The 22,439-nt window shown below is 40.7% G+C and overlaps 2 protein-coding genes across 4 annotated transcripts in view; both read right to left on the reverse strand.

Moving 5' to 3' along the window:
- Window positions 1-20: 20 nt before the first annotated feature.
- On the reverse strand, window positions 21-19,383 carry LOC119891468 (phosphatidylinositol transfer protein beta isoform-like). Of its 3 annotated transcripts, none has more exons than XR_005442443.1 (12): window positions 19,277-19,383; window positions 15,753-15,783; window positions 14,194-14,339; window positions 13,870-13,961; window positions 13,701-13,708; window positions 13,414-13,488; window positions 13,232-13,315; window positions 10,700-10,777; window positions 7,309-7,419; window positions 5,182-5,304; window positions 4,304-4,402; window positions 21-2,751 (listed from the first exon to the last, which is right to left on the reverse strand). XR_005442443.1 is itself a non-coding variant. In XM_038703138.1 (12 exons), exons 1-11 carry the CDS (start codon window positions 19,294-19,296, stop codon window positions 4,355-4,357), a joined length of 816 nt encoding a protein of 271 aa, XP_038559066.1. In that variant the 5' UTR covers window positions 19,297-19,383; the 3' UTR covers window positions 21-2,751; window positions 4,324-4,354. The 3 variants fall into 3 exon arrangements, 2 of the variants coding, with proteins under 2 accessions (XP_038559066.1, XP_038559065.1); XM_038703138.1 differs by having other exon boundaries at window positions 4,324-4,402; XM_038703137.1 differs by lacking the exon at window positions 4,304-4,402.
- A 657-nt stretch (window positions 19,384-20,040) lies between these two features.
- The window catches only part of LOC119891485 (tetratricopeptide repeat protein 28-like), a 163,281-nt gene continuing 160,882 nt past the window's right edge, over window positions 20,041-22,439 (reverse strand). Inside the window, 1 exon segment of the mRNA XM_038703171.1 lies at window positions 20,041-22,404. Coding sequence (XP_038559099.1) covers window positions 20,789-22,404 — 1,616 coding nt within the window. The 3' untranslated portion in view covers window positions 20,041-20,788.

Below are 22,439 nucleotides of genomic sequence, written 5' to 3' on the forward strand. Positions count from 1 at the left end.
CAGACAACAGAAGCAAAATCTGCAATGTATTTCCCAAACAAATTTATTTGATATTTAGATACAAGATGTAGACTTAATGAACAAAAAGATCTACAGAAAGGCACAAAATGTCATACATTCACTACCATGTAGCCCTGAATTTCAAAAGCTGATCAGAAACATTTAAAAGCGAGTCGCAGTTTAGAAATGAAAGAGTTGTAGATTTAATAAATTACGATTAGACTGTACAGTTGCTTTGTGAATACTTCCTCTCCCCCATATAACTGTCTTGACAATTAGTAAACAATTGATTTAGGTTGTTCAATTTAAGTCTCAGGCTTTTCTATTCAACAGACAGCAGGAATCATTCAAAATGTACTTGGAAACATCGATTACACTGAAGACCAATTGTTTTCGCTCTTTGAGACGTACGCATACAATCCCAGTACAGTAACAAAAAGCAACTGGCTGTCTCATATACTACCATAAATGGAAAAGGCAACCGTATATTACAACCACGTGTCCCACAGAAAAGAATATGGTATAATGAAAAGAAGTCAACTGTAGAGGGCAACTGATGAGCAACAATATCAAAAATATCCTTGTGTCCAACTGTTCACCTGAGAAGATTTTGTTGTAATAAAAATTATGCCTCAGATAATGGCTTCCTAATTTTCCTATTACACCAGATCACCATTTCTGAATCAATGTAAACATATCAGAAATCCATGCACACTCTTTGGACAAGCTAATAACCCATTACAGAGGAAGTGATCACATTCCCCTCATACAGTTTACAGGAAATAAAAACATTAGGATCTTTGAACCCAGAGTATTTCATTACATTTATGTGTTGAAAGGAAACATCTATAAAAACAAATAGACTTTGACACACCACAGAAAGATCAAATGAGGAAACCACTTGTGCTATATACTGTAAGCAACACTAGTGATGATCAACACTGCAGGCCAGTGCCACATGATTCTGAAACCTAAGTGGGAGAAAGTGCACCGTGGAACTGAAAAGTCTAATGTCATTAATGAGGCATATCCATCCAACGGCTGATCTGAGGCAAAGACGTAAATCTGCAGCCGTTTGCAGCAACAATAGTGTACAGGCCAGTCTGGCTGCAACTTACACATTTGTTTTGCTTGCTGAAGGAATTGCACTTGCTCACGTGCTGCAACACATACCAGGAAACATAAAAAGGGAATAACAGACAATTCCCTGAAGAAAATAAAGAGTCATCACAAACAACTTTGCTCATAAAGCTCTGTGTGCCATGATTTACTCCTAACAAGTAGCAGCTAATAGCTGGTGCTAAGCTCTAGGTGTTAGGAACATTGCCAGTCAGAAACAAAAGGAGGTAGCTAGAGCAATAGCTGGCAGCAGAGGTACAATAGGTATAACGGTCGAGAGATTAAGGCAAATGGTGTGTGGTGCTGGTGTCCACTGGGCACTGGTAAGGCTGCTATGGAGCTGTAAACACACCTAGAATGAAGCTGAAGAAGAGGCCTTTTAGAAAGGGTGTACCTCGGATAACCACAAGAGTGAGACAGGCCTCAAGGGTGGGCTGGGTGAGGTGCGGCGAGTTGCACGGTGCAGTTTGGCTTGTGACAGAGGCTGGAGGGGTGTAGCACCATCTGTGGCTGTTTTTCAGTGCAGTTTTTCTCTGGGGACATCTGTTAGGAAGGTGAATGCTGTGTTGAATGTTACGTGTGAATGTCTACAGAAAGGGGGGGGGGGGGGGCGATCAGTGAGAGCTGTAAACACTTCCAAAGTAACATCCTTTAGCTGAACGAGCTTGCATGGATCTGCCCAACTTGCGCTTTTAAAGAGATCAGTCACCGCAAAGGCATCCACACCTGTGTGTGTGTGTGTGTGTGTGTGTGTGTGTGAGACAATGAATTCACATGTTTATCTTCATGTGCACGATGTATATGTGTTAAGTGTGTGTGTGCGTGTGTGTGTGTGTGTGTGTGTGTGTGTGTGTGTGTGTATAGGGGGGGGGGGTTATTAAATCTGTGTGTGAGAGAATACCTGTACGGGCATGATTGTCAGTGTTAATAAGATGCAGTGCTTTGGGTGAGGTGGGGATTACAATGGGCCAAGGCGCCAAGGGTGTTAGTAATCTCTTAATGGAGGCTGTGGCAGGAAGGAACATGAGTATGACAAACAGACAGACTCATGCTGGGGAATGCAAACCACTGAGCCAGTGTGTACAGTTAAAACCAAGGAGGAGACAAAGAGAGGTCAGACGGGGCATCATCTTGAGAGGAATGTTTTGGAGACAACTTTAACAAACAAGGAAAATCAAAATAAAACAGGGGACATATTTGGTCCAACACCTGCCACTGTGGAATCAAGCCGAGGAATTTGCTTTTGTAAAAATGCATCTCTACTGCAAGCAGCTCCTCTTCATATCTCTCCAGGGGGCTAGGTCTTGTCAATAACATGATGCTGATAGCTGGCCTTCCTCTGCCCAGGAGATCAAAGTTAACCAGAGTCTTATCAGCTAGGATCGTGTTGGTTTCTAGAAATCAATTCCTCAGTGTATAGAATGTCTATGATTGGGTGCAAGTCAGGGATCCGCTCTATTGATTGCAGGTAGCAGAGTCCCCCCCCCCCACCTCCACAGCCTGAATCAGTTCAGGTAAAAAAGCGGCACCAAAGGAGCCCTCTTAGCGGTCTCCATTGCTGGGTGTTTTAAATCCTTTGCCTTTTCATTCGTCTGCAGCACTGGTTCCTCGTATTTCACCCTGTTTGCGAAGCTGTGGGGAAACAGAGGAAAATAAACACCACGTTAGATCTATGTAAGCTAAACAGGTGGGAGCAAGTTGAATTCAGCGGAACCCTTCATAAATGGTTGCTGGTTACTGCACACAGGTTTAGACTCATTTTATCCATTATGTATGACTTTGGGTTTTACCTGCACTAGAAACCATTAAAAATACAATAAATGTCGTTTGGCAAACTGAAATCTTTAGCCTTTGCTTAAAAACCTGCTCCAACAGTCCCTATCAAGCCCCTTGTTTGTCTTCTAGGTAGATAAGAGCATCACTTTCAAATTCTTCCACTCTGAGGCTGATGGCTTTGGAAAGTCAATTAGTGTTAGAATCTGATAGCCGAACACCTTAATGGAACAGTTCAAACCAACAGTGGCTCTAAACAGACGAATGGACAGATCTGATGAAAAGGCATGAGGATTCAACCTCCCACTTCTCCATCCTTTTCCCCATCCTCCCTCCCTTTTTTCTCAATCACAGCACAGACTTCTTCTCAACTGCAGAATTCCATTTGTATGTTAATGAGGAAAAAGGAGCCATCTTGAAGCCAACCCCCCTCCCCTTTCTTGCCCTTTGCTTCTCTCATGCCTCCCTCTTCTAAACCAACAGCACCTGACGAGTGTACACAGAAACAATGTAGTACACCAGTGTAGTCTTGCCAGGAACCTGAATGGCAGTGTCTGTACACAGGTTTTTGCCACCATCCCACCTGCAGTGCATACAGTCTAACTGTGACCCTACTAACCCTTGAGCCTATAGGTTCAGGCCTTGTTGGGCTCCTCGCCACAGCCCTCTTTGATGGCACCCGCGTGTTTACTTACTCCAAGGGAAAATGGGAAACACATGCTGAATTGGGCGAGATTTGTGCGGAAGGGGGGCTATGCACAAAATGCTGTATGTTGGTAGTAAGCCAGGAATGTTTGAGTCTGGCCCACTTTGGCCAGTCCAGCCCGGATTCCTCCCTATTTCTCCTTGTACGGCCAAAGCTCCCAGACTGATATTTAGAGTAGTTCCAAGAGCAAACCAGAGGCAAGGTTTTACAGAAAATGTGATTCACAGACTGTGATTTAAAACTGTTTTTCTTCTCTGCCTTGTATTCCTCTAGGCTCTAGTTTGCAGGTACTAGCCTTGAGCAGGCCTTCTGTGTATGCTTTTAACTGCTGGCCACCTCTTAAAAAATAGCATGTGTGATTCTGAGAAAAGTTTGCCCAGATGTCTGGATATATCCAAAGGACAAGGCACTTGCATACATGGTCATGCAAACCGTGGTATGAGATTTTCACAGGGTCAGCAAAACACCTAACGATTTAGCACATGTCATATTTTTCTGAAATCTGGTGCTATTGATTAACTAATTCAGAGTGTTATGCAGTTGCACGTGAAAGCGCACACACACACACACACACACACACGCACAATTAAACACAGTGGACTAAAAGCCCTTTTACAACACCAAAGAGTATAGAGTGAAAGCAACAGAGGCGTGCAGCATCACAGAAACCCCACAGGGAGCAGAGAAAGCATCTTACAGACTGACCTCTACTAGTGAGAACTTACACAGCAAAACTCAGACCTACACCTGGCCTGGCTACTCGTCTGCAGCCTTTGTACCTCGCACAGACCCCTGCTTACGCATCTGGACAAAAATGAAAATACAGTAAATCACAGAAAAGACAGAAAGGGATTAGGAAGCCTGTGCGGGCAGCTAGCACTAGGAGACCAGTGACATTTTTTTATAAAAAGTTTGTTTCTTTCAGTCAATTATGCATCCCAAAATTGTGTTGCACTGTTAAATGTCAAGAGAAAAAACATGCTAAATTGTTATGTTACTCTTTGGGATGCCAGTGATACAGTGGTGTTAATCAGGAAATCGGCCGATGTCGATGTCAATATCCTTCTCTTCCGTTTTAATATTCTGAATACTCCATATTTCATCAGGGCAGTAGTTATTGTGATCAGGATATAAGAAAGCACACAAAAGCACATGATAGATGTTTTAGAACAACTCACTTACATACAAAGTATGAAAAAAATAAATAAATTAAGAAGAAATGATAAAATATTACATAAAAAGTTACGGTTTAAAACAAACTCCAAACATTTATAAAAAAATTAGAAGGTACAATTTCAATGGGCAACACATCTGTGGGAACAAATGCAGTGGGGAAAATGGCAAAATTAATATGATCACCATAAAATGGCAAACTCAAGCATGAAGCTCAGAAATTAAATGGTTGAAAGAAAGTGTCTTAATTGACTTAAAAACAGGATTAAGACCCAAAAATTCTTCCTCCTGGCTTCCTGTTATCACACTAGCACACAAGTCTATTCAACTTATCTAATGTCTAGTGACTGGATCCAGTGAATGCACGAGGTCTACTTTTAATTATGGGTCATTTTTAGTTCTGCACCTACCTCATCCAGCTCCCTCTGTGTCTCTGCCTCCATCCGCCGGATATCATCCATAGTCAGCTCCACCCACTTATCAATCCAACAGAAGAGCTGGCGATGGAAGTTAGTGAAGATCCTCTTCTCTTGCTGAAGGAGACAGAGGTAGTGTTGGTTATGGCTGGGTGATATGGTTGAAATCAACATCACAATATTAAGAGAAGTATTTTAGTATTAAAATATGTATATTCACAGGGTTTCCACAGGTTTCACCTAGTCAAATTTAAGACTGACATCACCACATCAAAAAAAGAAACGTACAAAAGGAAATGCAGTCACAAAATTACTTGCAGAGTAAATAAATGTATTCAAGGGTTGGATGATGTCTACAACGTAACACCGGGATGGACGATGACACTGATAAGCTACGTAATTAACAAGCTGGCATGCGGTGCACCTACTGAAAAAGGATCACGGGTGGAAATATCCAGAAAAAAAGACGAGTTCTGTGTCTTTTCAGCGACTTTATAAAACATAACCTACTGCTAATGGAGAAACTCAGGGGAGCAGACAGGGAGAGGAAGACAGAAAGGCGGGGAAAGTTGGTGTGTGTGTGAGTGAGTGCAGGGAGAAGAGAAGCCAAGGCAGGTGCACAGTAGGTACATTTATAAATAATAAAAATAATGTCCATGGGGATTAAAACATGCTTTCACAGGGCGGTATAATGCAAAAAATGAAGGTGGTATTTTTGTGTTTTGTGTGGTTTGGTGGTCATCCCCCAAGAAAACTTTTTTTGTTTTCCAAAAAGGAAATTTCAGATAATTTTAGAACAGTGTTATTGCCATATCTGTGAATAATAAGTAGGAAAATCTAGAGCAGATTTTAAATAAACTACACCCAAAAGCTAAACTTGCTAAATAAGTCTACAGGGTTTGAATTATGACCATTAGATCTGGGAAAAAGTTTTGATGCTCTCCACAATGATTTTACATTCAAGGCACAGCATCAAGCTGTTTTGAGCCTCAACACCTTAAAACGACCTCAGAATCATTACAGATAGGATTATTCATGTTTGTCTTTTGTGTCTTAATTTACTGCTTTATACATTTGTAGAAATTAAAAAATAGGCAACCCGAGAACCACCTCCCTTCTGTCTTATTACAAGCATTTCATTTGTACATTAAAATCAAAAAGAATAATCTCCTCATTTTCTTGAAAGGACTAGCTTGCATCCCTAATTTGCTTTAACATTACTAACCTCAGCTCCTCCATGGTCAACACTGTCCTTTCTTTTTAATTTCACTATCAAGATGTACGGTAGAGGACAGAGCTGTAACCCGACAACTTCATGCTGATCTTATATTCCGCTAACTTTCATTGTCACTTTCTGCCGCTCTCTCCCTCTCACATTCGCTCAACCTTTGAAGAATGAGGAGAGGGAGACAGCCATTCGTTGAGTGATTCCGAAATTTATTAATGATCGTGTGAAATTTTAGTAGCAGCGCTCATTCATTACGTAGTGACAGTAGGCTTCAAATACGTTGCTTACAACTGGTTTTAACCAAGCCCTAAGCTCTGTTTCTTTCAGGTAACAGTTGCTTAGGTTGTACTTCCGCACAGCTGAAGAATAAATCCGTTACAATCTGAAAGACACTTGCTGCAATAAAACTAAAGCTACACGTTGGTCTTCAAATTATATTTGGACTAACGACAGAAGAACACATTCTAAAGCGCTGCGAGAGCAATTCAATGAACATCAGAGGTAACGTTACATGGACGTTGGAAAATTAAGACCTCTTTAAAATTATTTAAGACCTAGAACACCAACTTCAGAGAATTTAAGACACCACAGAAACCCTGATTCACAATATGGAAAATGTATGGAACATTACATTACAGTAAACACATGTTTAATGCACTGAACTGTGACAAAAAACTCTTCACCCCCAAAATTAAATAACTCATTTGAAAATTGGCTTGTAATCACTAAATATTTACAAAACCGCAATATCATGATACATTTGCACTAGACGCCAAAAAACAACAGTACTGAATTACCACACAGCAAAAGGCTTCTGCAAACTGGAACTCTCAGAGCCTGAATACAACTTTTGAGCCAAGATAACACACTGTGTGATGTTAAACCACTCTAACCTCATGGATGAAGTTCTCCACTTTGTTCTGCAGGCCCCACCACTTGAACTTGACTGTGACCAGTTTGTAGGCACACATCCTTGGGCAGTCCGTCTTACTAACCAGCTCTTTCTGTTAGGAGAAGAACAGCAAAAGAATGACAACACTTTTTAACACTTATAGAGCTTTAAAAAGTGATGTGTATCAGAATAATAAAGGAAAAACTTAACAGAAACTTTCCAATGAAAGAATCCTCGTAAAAACAGCAGAAGGCTGAAAGAATATAATTTTAGACTAATCTTGGCTGCATTCAAAGCTAAAAATCATTAATACATAATGCTTTGGGTATGGAGCTTGCTGAAATAATTATCAATATGAAGATGTGCTGTGCACAGATAAAAGTGCCCTAATCTACAACACACTTTCTAAATCCATCCGCTGCTTGCACTCTGCCTCCCTCTGAAGAAAAGAAGAAAAGGAGGAGGGGGTTGGGGCAGAGCAAAGTGGATAAACTCCAGATGAAGGGACCATTTCTCTGCCTCCGCCCTGACAGCGACACCGTTCCCGACAGGCATGCCTTTGTGGCCACGGAAGGCAGATAAAACGGTGCTCGTGAAGCGATAAGGGTGTTGCGGTGCAAAGCTGGTTACATTATTAACACCTAGGACCTGCTCGCCCCCAGAACACACATACTCTCCCCTCCGAGAACACCTGTTTAATTAATCACTTCATTCTGGCTCGGCATTCCAAGAGAAAATGCCACAGACCCGCCTCAATCACCCTCATCCCACTGCCGTTTGATGCTACGATCATGGAGGAGAGCGAGGGAGGGGAAATGAGAAACATTTCTAAATTTGCAGTGGGTTTAGAAAAGTTGTCATCGCTAAAGGAGAACTTCACATGAAACGGATTCTACATCAAAACACTTACGGTGACATTTCTTCTCTCCCTCTCTGTGCCCCATTCAAAGGAGCAGAAGTTTTCAGAAATACAAAGGGTACCGATATGCAAGCATGTGTGCATGCAGAGATAGACAAGAGTTTTATTGCTCTGAGAAGCTGGCAGAAATTGTGCCTCTGTTGTCACATAACTCCCTTTTTTCACCTTTTCAAAAACAGTCTTTTTCCATGTCCACAGCGGACGGGAAAGTGATCTAATTAAAAACACAAAATAAAAAGTTGTGCGTCTTTATTCATACTTTTTAAAGCTGTTTGGCTGCCTTTGTTCTGTGAAAATTCTTGAAGCAGAGTTTCCCATGGTGAACTTTGAGGGCTCCACTGCAGAATAGAAATTCTTAGTGCTCTAACACTGAGCAGGACCCGTTTGTGAGGCTGCGGGGTACAGCGGGGTTTAGAGGGGAAAGCAACAAAACTCCTGACAAACTTTCTCTGTGTAGATCAGCTACATCTTATGGCCTTATTACTTTCTATCAAACGTACATCAGTACGTACAGAATTGCTGCTTGTCAAATTTAGAATCAGTGTCCATTCAGTCTCTTTCCCGTATCTGTCTTCGTCTTCCGTCACACACAAAGCATGGCAGGAGGGGCTCAGAGTAGAACTGTTATCTGACCTGGTGACTAGAAATTTCTATTACATCCAATTAGAGCACAGAAAGAGGAGATTTGTCTTCATCAATTTGCAGCCTTACTCTTCTGCCAACCCCACTCTAGCCTTCCTACAGCTCTGTGCTCTCCTGTACACAAAGCTATTCTGATTATTACAGGCAATGGTGCTTGTGTGGACCAAAACTCTTTAAAGTCTGTATGAAAAGAAAACGTTACAAATTCTTCTAAATTAAATAAAAACTACCATCTGATCATCAACATATTCACCCTCTTCCTGTCAAAATTAGTATTGATATCTTTGTTTCGAGTCTACAGCCATGGGTCTATGGCGCCATCTACAATATTTTGTTTTAGTTTAAAAACGAACGAACCAAATACGATCTCTGTCCACACCAGCGTTTTAGAGTTGATCTCAGTCTACATTAAAACGACTGAAAACACACATCTGGTGGCCATTCACTTACACTGGGCATGCGCGTGCTGGTGAAACATGAAGCAGATGGTCTCTTCCGTAGTTACAGAAGATTTGGTGAAAGAATAAAGTAATGCAGACGAAGAATCAGACCAGATTTTTTGGTGGACCAATAACGAGCTTGGACTGGTACTGAATGTAACATGGGAGTGTGGCAGCAGAAAACAGACTGCGAGTCGTCGCAAAGTAAAGCGACATGTACAGTACAAGTGTAGGCAGATAAGTGTTATTTGCATGGTACAGAATATTTTAATAAAAATACCATGTCAAAAACTCTGTCAGTAGCATCGTATTTCTGCTTTGCATGACTTATAAGACCCAATCAGAGAGCCTAGCGTGAGTGTCATCGTTTCTGAAGTCCTCCGTTTTTGACCGTCCCCACTAAATCGCCCTCCGGAGTTTCAAGAAGAAAAACGGGGTCGGCAGCGTTTTCAAAGTTCTCTGTTTTAGGTCTTGGTTTTCACCGTTGTAGTCTAGAAGGGAGGTGCAAACATAGCAAAAGGCCTCCGTTTTAAAACAAAAACGCAGTAGTGTGGATGGGGCCTATGTGAACATATCTGCTTTGCATATCTGGATACTACAATTTCTCTCCATTCTTCTGCTCACACTGTCAATTTGGAAAGGGACCAAGAGAGGAAAGCAAGTTTCCAGCCACAAATTCTTGACTGGATTGAGGTCTGGACTCTGAACATTGTTGTTTTTAGGCATTTCCCGAGTTGTGTTGGCTTTATTTTTGTTGTCTTGCTGGAAAATAAATCTTCTGCAGCAGGTTTTCCTCAAGGATTTACATTCTTTTACTGCATTCCTTTTACACTCTTATCTTCACAAGTCTTCCAAGACCTGATGCAGAGGAACATCTTAACAGCATGATGCTGCCACCACACAAAAAGCTCAATCTTTGGCCTCAGACCACTGAACTTTCTTCCACTATGTTTGAGAGTCTCCCACATACTTTCTAGCAACACTGAACAGAATGTCATGCGTTTTGTTTTCAATAGTGGCTTTTTGTTTGTTGTGGGTTTCTCCAACAATTGTTGTATGTATAGTGTCAACCATCCCAGCAACAGAACCCTGTAGCTTATTCAGTTGACAAGCAGTCTGTGGGGAGCACATTCTGCTTTAGACAGATTTAAAGATGTTCCATGTTCTTTCTATTTTACTATGACCGACCTTACTTTTGTTAGTGAATTGGAAATGTTCTGTGCAGAATTATGTAAGGTCTTGCGCAACTACAGGGGGGGATATATGTGAAACGGTCTGTTGGTATACAGAGTCAAATATGGGTTGAATCTTTGTTCAGTCTCCTGTGACGTTAATTACTATTTGTGTGTGAATTTGATATATCTCATTTTCATGGTCCACAACAGAATTACCTTCCAGGTGGGTCCAAGGGGTCCTCTGCCAGTCTTAACTGACGTGAACTTGGCAGGGTCCTCATCTGGCTTGTAGTCCTACAGTGAGAAAGTTTTGCAATTAATACAATACATAGCACAATTTATTTGGTTGACACAAGCTGTTAAACAAGCTGAGCTCAAATATTTATCCATGATTACTGGAACACTGAGCTGAACTGAGCAGTAAATACGTGCTTTGTTTTATTTGGCAACAAAGGTTTTATAAATCTGCAAGTTTTGTTGATTTTATTTTCCCAAAAAGAAAGCATGTTCACATATGTTAAGATATCATTTTCAATGATACTTTCATAAAACCGAAGCCCAAAAAACGAAAGTTTCATTTCATTCAGCAGGTTACAGAATCGGTGGTGTGCTTGCCCTACACTACTGTTCGCCAACTGTGCTCTAAACTAAGCGGCACAGCAGTCTCTGCCACTGAAAGGCCAAAGAGTACCGCACTCATTCTCCAAAACCCGCCACCCCCCCCGGAGATAAGGTCATGCAGCAAGACCAGGGCACAACTCAGCCTTAAGTGGCTCAGAGATAAAAGACTGTCTATGGGGCGTTGAAGCCACTAGCAACATCTGTTTAATTAGGGTGATATTGGTGCCAGTTCATATGAGTAAATGTGCTCTTCAGTGTTACACAATGTGTGTGTGTGTGTGCGCACCTAAGTATAGTTGCTCTAACTGCGACAGCACTCCCTACTATATAATATCTATCTATCTATCTATTTATCAGATCTTGGTCCCATGGCAAAAAGGTTTTTAAAGCATACAGTAAAGTACTGAGCGACAGTGGGCACATTAGCCAAGCACATGACAAACATAACAAAGTTGACTTCATAAAACAAGCAAGAGAAATAGTAATACAAATAAATGAAATGGCTTTCAAATGATCAACAGCTCAAGGGCCCAGCAATTTTAAATAAATCATGATGCGCCTGCAGCTAAAAACTACTTTTCAGGGCTATTGGCCAACAGGAGGGTGCCAAATGTGTGGAAAGAGATAAACCCACCCTTACACACTCACACACACAATAATTTGGCTGTTTTAATGCTGAGAGCTCCGTCACTTTAACAATACACTCTGCTGCACTAATGAGGTCTGTGAATCGATATGCCGTGGTAGACGAAAAGGAGCTACTCCTCTAGTAAAAGAGTATGTGTTCTAGTGCGAGTGTGTTTGCGTGGTGTGTGTATTCCTGCATAGGAAGCACTGTGAGCCTTAATTACACTAACAAACTCATCTGTGCTGGCGGTACGCCCCAGGCCCTGCAGCCATGCCTGAGGCTGAGGGCTGATAGGGTCCTCAGACACAACACACTCCTCTAGCAAGGCAAACACCTCCGCCTCGTTAACTACCCACCGCAAACAAACACGTACACACACACAGAAACCAATGCTTCTCAACCAAATAGCCACACATATGCACGCAGAGCCAGAGTGAAATGAGGCAATGTGATGTCATACAACAGCAATGATGGGTAACATTTTCAAATAAGATTTCCGAGATTCCAAGCGGAGTATTAAAAACTCTTTGAAATAATATTGAAGCAATCTTGGGATGCTTCAATATGCTTAGGATGTGTGTGTAGTTTGTAAAGATTTGAAGTTGGCGAGGCTCGTGTCAAATGGAGGCCAAATGTCAGTTAATTCTCATTTAATCAAAACATAATGTCTAAATGATTAAATCAAATCATCTCATGGGATTTTCTGTGAGACAGTTCTTGCCATCCACTCAGGCAGAAAGGTGTGTGTGTGTTTCATAGTATTTCATCTACTGGTAATACAGTTTACTAAAATATATTTCCAGCCTTCATTCCACTACAACGTTTCCACTAGATACAAGAAGTACCTAAAAGTTCCAGCATTGTTCAATGAGTGGGTTTAACGGCGAGATAAACATTATTCCACATTGCTTAGCAAGTTTGTTTTGCTTACTTCTTTTTTGTTCTAGTGCAGCAAAAGGTGGAAAGTAGGGCTGGAACAATTAATCAATAAATCAACAGTGTATTAATCAACAACAATTTAAAATAATGCCAATGTGTCAAATAAAAATGACAAACAACGGTAGCTTTCCAAATTGATGATTTGCAGATTTGTCCATTTCAAATCATAAATAAAATCTTACATACAGAAAACTACTACTACAAATTACTACTACAACAAACTTGCTACATTCCAACAAAAACAACTGATCAACACAGCCATAATTGAATGCTGATCTGTACAATACACACAATTTCACATGTGACAATATTTATATAACACTGAAATGAAGGTTCCTGTGTCTGTAACGAAAATTACCTTTTCCAAATATGCTCAAAAGTAAATGAAACAAGATTACTGCTCATCAAAAATAAATGAGTAACTCTCATTTGAACATTTCTCATGTAAAGGAGATTGGGTTTGGCAAATAGCTTGGTAGTGATCAGGCTTGTCCTCATGAAGGCGCCAAACTGTGTTTTTAATCTTGCACTGGAAATGTGCCAGAAGAGTTTCTACTTACAGTAGCGGACACTTGACTTCTGTCTGCAATGTCAATGGGCACAACAGTTACATCCTGCCATGTGGAACTGTCTAGTTTGTGCACCTGAACAACCAAACAAAACAAATGTGTTGGCAGAGCATATACACTAAAATCTGATGTTCAAACTGGGTATTTGCTCGATAAGATGCAGAAGCGCTCACATTTTCTTGTGTTCCAAGGTCTGGTTTGTGCCATGTCTCAATCTTAATGAAGAAACTGTCTTTCATATACTCGTTCTAGAAGGAGGAATCAGGTTAGGGTTGCATATTTCAGAATTAAAAGTATAGAATATCATTTGAGTATACTGATATATATATATATATATATATATATATATATATATATACATACATACATACACACACACACACCTTAAACTTAGTTAAAAGAAATATATTTAGCCAATTTAAGAAATACAACAAGACAAAAGCCATTTAAGGCTACCTACCGTCACAACTGGATCAAGGTTAGCAATGAGGAAAAAAGGGGGGAGAGAAACATCATTACATGTACATATATAATAAAAACATGATGCAAGTAGCACAAGTGTATTTAACCATGACTATGAGTTTCAGGGTAAAGCAAAGAAAAAGTGATATGGTGATATGGGGACTCACTGGTTCTGCAGTAAGGGTAGGCATTCCAGGCCTTTTCATGGAATACCAGGGCGCCTTCAGGGGCCAACAGCTTCACAAACCCTGGGACTTTACTGTAGGGTGGGAAAAGAGGGTGGGGATAGGTAGAGTGGAGAAAGAAAAAAGGAGGACATACCAGGTTCTAGAGGTATGATTGTGCAGGTGGAAAATTAACAACTTGAAGGGCCTTACAACAAAGATAAGACAACGCTGCCACTGCCTGGCAGCATGGTGCTATTACAATGTAAGAAGGCAATCAAATAGTCTGATTAAAAAAGGTTAAAAAACAAAAACAAAAATACATACCTCTTCAGGTGGTAGATTTTGTGTGTATACTGTCCCTTCTCGCCGTCTTTTTCATAGGGCTCATTCTTGAGTACCTCAATGCCTTCACCACCACCTGTCTCATTTTTACTTGCTTCAGCTACTGAGAAGAGCTGCCCCACTTGGTACTGTAATACAAAAGCACATCAATCACTTACACCCAGAAATTAAACTAAGCTGGTCTAAACTAACTTGCTGATGCTCAAGATTCAATGAGGTATACATATGGGCATGTGTCCTGATTTTTTTTAAATATGGGCCAAATAAAAAACAGCTATAAATGGCATTTGTATTTCAAATACTTGAAAATGCAAGTATTATAGGTACGTGTGTATCGTAAACCAGAATTACTATCCATGTTAATTATGTCAATTGGCTAGTGTTGTGTTTTTAAAACGACTACCTCATCACAGCCTATAGTCTTCAGTTACGTTTCCTTTTCATAAGGTTTCATTTCAAGGATTTTTTTAGAGGCCTGAGGAGGTCAAAGTATGCAGTGTTGTACAAGAAAAAGCAAAAATTATAGAAAAGTCAGAGGAAAATAAGCTTGTGTCAAAGCTGTGGAGTGGGAACAAGGGTCTTTCCAATCAAAATACAATGAAGAGCAGCCCTAATCTGGACAATCTACTTGTATTTTCAACTTTAAAGCTGTCCCAAACGCTGCAGGCGAAATTAACCAGTTTAATCTCATGTTATGAATTTGAACAACAGAGAGGTGGATGTTTGCAAATAGTTCACCTACCAGAGCTCTTATTAGTGTTTCTCCCTTTGTGAGAACAGTTATTTTTCCATTATTTGGAAAGAGCTTTGAAATGTGGCACTAATTGCCAAGAGATTGTATCACCATATAAGGCAGCGGGGTGAGAGTCTGGGATTCATGACATAAACCTTTATAAACACAAGAAACAAATCCTGCTCTTGTAAAACAATCACAAGAATTACAAATTATGCTTTTTTGGATCAGACTATGTTGCCTTAACTTGCGAGCAGAAGCTGAACACTGGAAATGTTGAAAGATAGCAGTGCATTAATTTTTCACTGCCTCTACTCTTTGTGAGGATAAGGCAATTATTTTTAAGCATTACAGAGACTTGTTGTAATTCCTATAAACCACCACTCTGTGACACAGTTTAAGCCCAAATAAGGGATTTAGGTCCTACTGCATGTGAGACTAATAGAAAAAAATTAATTGGGCTGCAAGAGTAAAAGGTCGGTCAATACTAATGTGGAACAGAAACACATGAAATAATGATTGAACAAACACATTTAAATATATTTCTTTCTTTAAAAGAGACTGCAGATCAGTTTTAAGGCTACAATAGAAATGCCGGTGAGGAGAAAAAGGCCAGTATTTCACATCCTCTGCACTTACTGGCTTATATGACTTCTGTCACTACCCTTGAGCTTAGTTTTCGGTCATTTATAATGAGAAAAGACGTAGCTGAAAAGTACACAAGATTAGGTAATAAATATAATAAAAAACAAATAAGCTATTCATATTGTCAATATAGTAATAAGGGAGACTGAAACTGATTACTCACCTCCTCAACACTACAGGGTAAAACCACACGACTGCAAAAAGAGAGAGAAGTGTGGTAACATTCACACAAAACTTGTTTCTTAAAGACACTGTTCAATAACCATTCTGCAACTACAATTTTAATTTAAAGTGAACAACGAGCTTAAGTAGGTTAAACTATGCTAAATTAAAGTGATAAAAACACACAATTCTATTAAATGTGCTTACTTTGGACCATGGTCCAAAATGTATAACACATTCAGATTTATTAAAAATTTATCAAATCTCCACACATATGTACCAAAGTGAACCACTGCAGAAGAAGCAGTAATAATGTCATGTCACGCTATTATATTATAGCATTACAAATAACCTCCACCATGCACAGAGGCCTTCTCACTGCTGAAGAAGAGGAAGTCAGTTGTGGTCACTCTTCCTGGAGGTGAAAACTATTTCTGCACAGTTCGACACGTTGCGGACTTTAGCAAGATGAGGAACCACTAATGGACCAAAGTGGAATATTTAGAGCAGCGCAAAGCTGAGATTGGATATGGTCAAGAGATGAGGAAAACTCCAATTAAAATGGGGTGAGAGAGGAAAGGAGCAATGCAAAATGTCAGCGGTGACCCATTTTGGACCAAAAACTTTTAAAGACATCAAATGTGCAGCACAGATCTGTGATATAAGATACAGCTGTTTGAAAAAGAAAGAATAATTGAATCTTAAGATATGAAAACGTTAACAGTATTTACTTTTTGCATGGTTAAAGCATACTGCTACTTTTTTCTCCATACCTCAACAGACTTCCACTTCAGGGCGTGGCATGCTGTGGCCAAAGCAATTGCATAATTTACCCCTGACGATCATGAGGTTTCAGTCAATGACCACTAACCACACAGTGCAAAAGAAAAAAGTGGGCAGAGGAAATTCTCTCAAAGCATAAATCTAAAGCAAGGCTGTATTCTACGCTGAATATAAGCACTTGGTGCATCATTTTTTGTTTTATTTTTTCTGACTGCACTTTTTTCTACCCATATGCTCTTGGATGTTGATGATGAGCTTTCCAGAATCAAAGCTACTCTATTAACTTGTGTTAATCTTCACCCAGTGACGGAGTATACTTTATCTTCTCCAGGCTGCTATCACAAGGCCAAAGCAAGGCTTTTTGATGAGTGATGTTGATTTTCAACAGTCATGGGCACTAGGCACATCATGATGGTTTTCATTATGGCAACTTTGAAAAATGAACTGGACCGGAGCACAGTGAGTAAGTGAGGAGTATTGTTTGTATTTTAAAGGATGCATGGCATTTACTACAGCCCTTCAGAAGACCAGTACATGGATGTAGACATAATCTGACTTCACCATGTACAGATGGTGAGTGATCCCTTGTATTAGTGCAGGCTGTGCTAATTTCTGAAAGCCAACAACATGGAAAACACCATGATAAAGAGTTAACCCTAACGACACAGCCAGTAATGTAATTAACATTAGTTAAGTCGTGGGTTAGCAAACTGTGGCTACAGTTGCTGCTGCGAAGCTAATATGTAGAGAGGATTAGATGGTTCCAGAGCAAGCACAAAAGCTTTGTGGGCAAGTAACTGAATGTTACTTGTCACACAAATCATGGCTGGAACCGCTGGAATAGTGTTGTTTGGATGTAAATGTTGAAAAAACACTAGTGGCCCACACCCCACTTGTTTTTTCCCCAACATGTACATATTCTGTGTACAAACACCTGATTTTCTTCAGTGCACTGCACACACAAAAGAGGCAGCTAGCTAATCAGGAGGAGATATTCACTGAATTTGACAAAAAGATGTTTATTGGATTAGAATTGTTTACCCCGCCTTTAAGGACATGCAGTTGGGACTGGTGGATCAATACAGCGGGATCACTACTCAAAAGCTACTCACAGTCTTCTGCGTCAAACATGTCAGAGAATGGTAAAAAAGAAAAGTGTGGTGCTACTTTAAGAAAGATTGAGAAATGTTTAAGAAAGTGAAAATGTGAACATGTTTTATGTTGTTGATATTTTAAATTTTTTTATTCTTATGCTTTATTATTAATAATATCTATTTTTATAATTATTTATGTTCTCATTTAATTGTACTTGTATTTCCTTTGTAATACATTTGTTATAAAGGGTCATTATGTGTCATTAGATTGATTTTTAAGTGTGATGATCTTTTTTTTTCTTCTAAAAAATTACCAATGATCTGTATTGGTATAGTTAAAATTGTAACAAAAAGTATCTGTAACACTGAATTTTATTGTATGCCCTTTCCTAACATGCAGTGCCTTAAATGTAATGCTGTGTAAAATGCATGGAATAAGACACTATGGTAACATCGTTTTACATAACTCTAATCTGTATGAAATACAATTAAAGGCAAAAATCAAACCTGGAACTTCTTTTAAAACTTTATTGATCTGCTTAATAAAGTTTGCTGGTATTTGTCTATATTACATTTTTGAGTTCAGGCTTTGCTTAAACTCTTTGTATTACACTAACTTCTAATCTGATTTGTTAGACTGATGGCATGCTCCTATGCTACAATATTTAAGATTATGGTTTTAAATTAGATAATTTCATTTGATCTGGAGAAAATGAACAGAAATTTAAATCTCACATTAAAAGACAGCGTGTTGGTCAAAGACACAGTAAATGGAAATGATGGGTCCAGCACCTACTCGCGATGAAAACACCAATAAGATTATGATGGTGGCTATGATAAGATGGGAAGAGTCACTTCAAATAGACGTCCTTCCTTGACAGAAAGGCGCACATTAATTTACTAATGAAGCCCAAGTCCAAAACTAGCATCCTTACACTCCCGATATATCTACGTTAATAGATAACTTACTGCCGTGGCTGGCATCTATTACTTACACATTCAGATGACAGCTTTAATGTCAACATGTCATCTTCATACCACAGGTAGCTAACAGCTAGCTAGCATAAAGTTAACCGAAACACTAAGTTACCGCTAGCAAGCTAGTTTACTGAAGTAGCTGTGTTTGACACAAGAGAGCAACCAGCTATTCGCCTGTTAATCAAAGTCTCTTATCTTGGGTAAGATTAGATGGCGTTGCCACGAGTTTAACTGTCAATGTAGCAAAGATAACATTAGCAGCGCTAGGTGATTTCCCATTCATGTTATATCGTCAGGGTTAGCTAGCATTAGCAAATCGTGAGCTAGTTCGTAGCGCAAGTTAACTTTAGATTCCGCGACGCTTATCTTTTAAACGCATAACGTGTTTAAAAGCTAACTACTTAACGTGAACATATGAGAAAGTGTAGGATAACATCAGCTGTCACACACAGCGCCGTACCGCTGTCAAAGCCGGTAGGCCAGAACTACTCTTGAGCAATCCCACCCTTCCCTCGCGTGTCTCACTCAGGCAACTGAGACAAGATGAAAAGTTTTCATTAGTGTCCAACCAGCCAAGCAACTGCCCTGGCAAACCGAACCCGTTAATAAAGGATGCAACGGTTTCAAAAAGGTCAATAAAAAACGGTTTGGACAGGAAAATCGGACTTACTACTCTTTGATGACGACCATGGTAGCTTGTTCCTCTCGACACTAGCGTTACTGCCCAGTGACCGCTGATTGCTGCTGACGTCATGAGCTGCTGAGCTCGGCGCCCGGTCCCTGCCCCTGACCCCGCCCCTGACCCCGCCCCTGCCCTCCTGAACGGTGATTTGCAGAAAGAGGCATGGTCGGGCCTACTAATTAATATTAACCAATGACATATCTTTCTGGTGGCTTTTATCCCGCCTATTGTACGACTTGTCTGATCGAGCAGCACCAGTGATATAGTACACCACATTAAAACTACAACAGGAATTAAGGTGCTACATCATTTCACATTTATTTAAGAGGATATTGGGAAATTCCTTTTAAAAAAGTATTTTTTTGAGCATTCAGTGTTATTATCTGCTACACGGCCTGAAGCCCACTTGCGTGGTCTAATAATGAGGTGTTACTAGACTTGGTGCCTGGTATTAAGTGAAACTACGGTAATTTAATGTACATTTGTTGTAGCAGTGGTTCCAAACATTGTTTCTCTTTTGACCCATTAAAATGAAGCTAGGTCTACTTGTGGGACAAAACTTTAGTGTGGACATTAATTGTCAGCAGCTCCACCAAAGAGATTTTTCTCTCTCTCTCTCTCTCTCTCTCTCTCTCTCTCGCCTATATATTTCTATATCTATGCTGTTTCAATCTATTTATCTATTTACCTATATAAATAAATAAATATATTAAAAGTCATAAACATTATATATAGGTCAGGAATACAAGAAATCAAACATGATGTTTTTTATTGAAACAGTTTACTGATAAATGACAGATGGTTGTCATGAAACGTTCATGTTTAATCTCAAAAAATCATGGGCTAAAAAGTCATACATGGTACTTAACATTGAATAGCAAGAGAATCCATGCTTCAAAGCAGACACTCAATTCACAAAGAAATCAGGCAAAATGCCCTTTTGATTTCAATAAAAAATATTAAATCTTTTTTCCCCCACTCTATCCATCTTTACATGGTACAGGTTTGTTCACTTTTTAATAATATAAAAACGCTTAATACTGATTGTGAAACACCGGAATTAATTTACAAAACATAATAATAATTATTATAATATTAATAACAATAACAAAACAATAATAACAATAACCATTCAATTTAAAAACAAAAAATAGAATGGAGGAAATCAGTCATAGTTGTTGCATCTTGGCCCACATAAACAGCAAAGTTTTGGGAGAAAAATACCAAATGGCATTTACATATACCTGACACACAGTTACACACAAACACAGTATCAGGTCGTTGAGTTTTTCTCATTGCCATTTACAGTGTTATGGGCACAAAGACAAGACACTCTAAAGCATTCATGTGCCTCTGCAGGATCACGCTCACTGACCATTGAAATCCTTCTTGCTGTCAGTCAAGCTTGGTGGACCAACAGTGGTCCTAAAAAAGTGCCCCTCTCCTTCAGCACACAGGATAGTAAATGGTAGATTAAAGTATAGGACCGTTTTAAATGTCTCAGCATTTAGAGGAAGGGAAAAATCTTCCAGGCGACAGGAACTTGTATCCATTGCCAGCAGGTAGTCGGATAGAACGAGCACCAGGGCTACTGCTTGTCGAAATAGTAGGTGATGGGGCCACTTTTCTAGGGTTGGAGCAGTGGTGTCCATTGGAAGAGTTCTTGCTGCCCCTATCTAGTGACTGTAGCCCTAGCTCCCGCAGCTCCAGGCTGTCTTGAGTATCATTAGGGGAGCAACGGCGTGGAGAGAGGTTCAGAAGGCTCAGTACATCCCTACTAGCAGAAGCAAGTGGCCCAGAAGCACTGTGGACGGCTTTGACAGGACCCAGATGTTGCTGTTGCTGGGCTGCCGCAGCATTTGCCCAAAAGGTCTTCAGATTGTGGATAGCTTGGACTTTTTCATCAATGACCCCTCTTCTTAGACGGTCCAAGTCTGGGGCATCAGCAGACGTAGAGCAGGTAGAGCCTGTTGAGGAGTAGGACAGGGCAGGGGATGGAGCACTACCTGCTGGAGACTGGTGACCAGAACAGGGAGACACATTACTCGGTGAACGAGAGATATGGCCGCTGTATGGGGAGCTCGGGTACTTTAATTTGAACTGTGCATGGCTGTCCAAAGTGGGCGAAGGATGGCTGCCCTCCTTTTGGGAAGACTCAGAGACTGCAGGACTATTGTAGCCAGAGCTTATCTTCTGTAGCGAAGAGGAACGAGAGGGAGGTTTGGGTCTCGGGGAAGATTGAGCTCGGCCACTAGCACTGCTGTTAGGACGGCTGAATGCGCTAGTTTCAGAAGAGCGGAAGGCGCTGCTCCGAGCTGAGGTTCCTCCAGCTGTCCCACCGTCTGCCCCAGCGCGTTGAAGACTACCCACAGCTCGTAGATGGCTTTGAGTCTCCTCCAGAATCTTCTGGGCCAGCTCCTGAGGATCAAGAGGGACAGTTTTTTCTTCCTGAGACTTGACAGTACTGTCCGTCTCGGTGCTGGACTGGTCAGATTCACCTGTATCTGAGCTGCTCACCTTACCCACCTTCTGGAATGGTGAGTTTGGGCTGGGCACCAGGCATGTTTTGACAGGAGATGTGGGAGTGCTGACACTGCCCCTTGATGATACTGATACAGTGTAGCCTCTCCCAGCTCCTGTGCTGGACCCACCAACAACCCCCCTGCCTCCACGGTGGTGGCGCTGGCTGTGGCCTGGTGGTAGAGGCAGAGAGTCACAGTGACTTCCCAGTGGCTCGCTGCTGATAATGGAAAAGCCCTCATATTCCTCCTCATCACCCCGGGCTCCTGCTACTGCAGCAGCCGCCCCATGAGGAGAGGAACGACTACGGGGAACATGAGGGTGTTTGTGGACAGAGTAGTGTGCTGTGGCCCCACTGCGTTGCCGATGACCAAGGAAATCACACTCTGACTTGGAAGCAAAGCTCATGGAGGAGGCTACAGAGCTGAGGCTATAGACAGAGATTGCATCTGATGCCTGACTGTCCAGGCAAGGAGGAGAGAAGGGAAGGGTTGAGTATCCCATGGGCATGGGGTTGGACACAGACTGCGCTGAGGCTAGAGATTCAAGAGAAGATGAGCTGTCCAGGCTCAGACGCTTGGGCAGTTCTGTGGAGTCTGAAGAAAGAGAAGATGAAAAAAGGGGAAAATGT

Source organism: Micropterus salmoides, unplaced genomic scaffold (assembly GCF_014851395.1).
Source record: "Micropterus salmoides isolate LMB-PRFRI ecotype aquatic unplaced genomic scaffold, ASM1485139v1 Ms_hic_scaffold_7, whole genome shotgun sequence".
Lineage (NCBI taxonomy): Eukaryota > Metazoa > Chordata > Actinopteri > Centrarchiformes > Centrarchidae > Micropterus > Micropterus salmoides.

Coding starts and splice junctions, on each gene's coding strand:
- LOC119891468 (XM_038703137.1), bottom strand. CDS start 19,296: ATGGTCGTCATCAAAGAGTA. Junction 13,316..13,413: donor ACCTTGGAACACAAGAAAAT/GTGAGCGCTTCT, acceptor TTGGTTGTTCAG/GTGCACAAACTAGACAGTTC. Junction 7,420..10,699: donor CCCTTGGACCCACCTGGAAG/GTAATTCTGTTG, acceptor TTCTCCTAACAG/AAAGAGCTGGTTAGTAAGAC.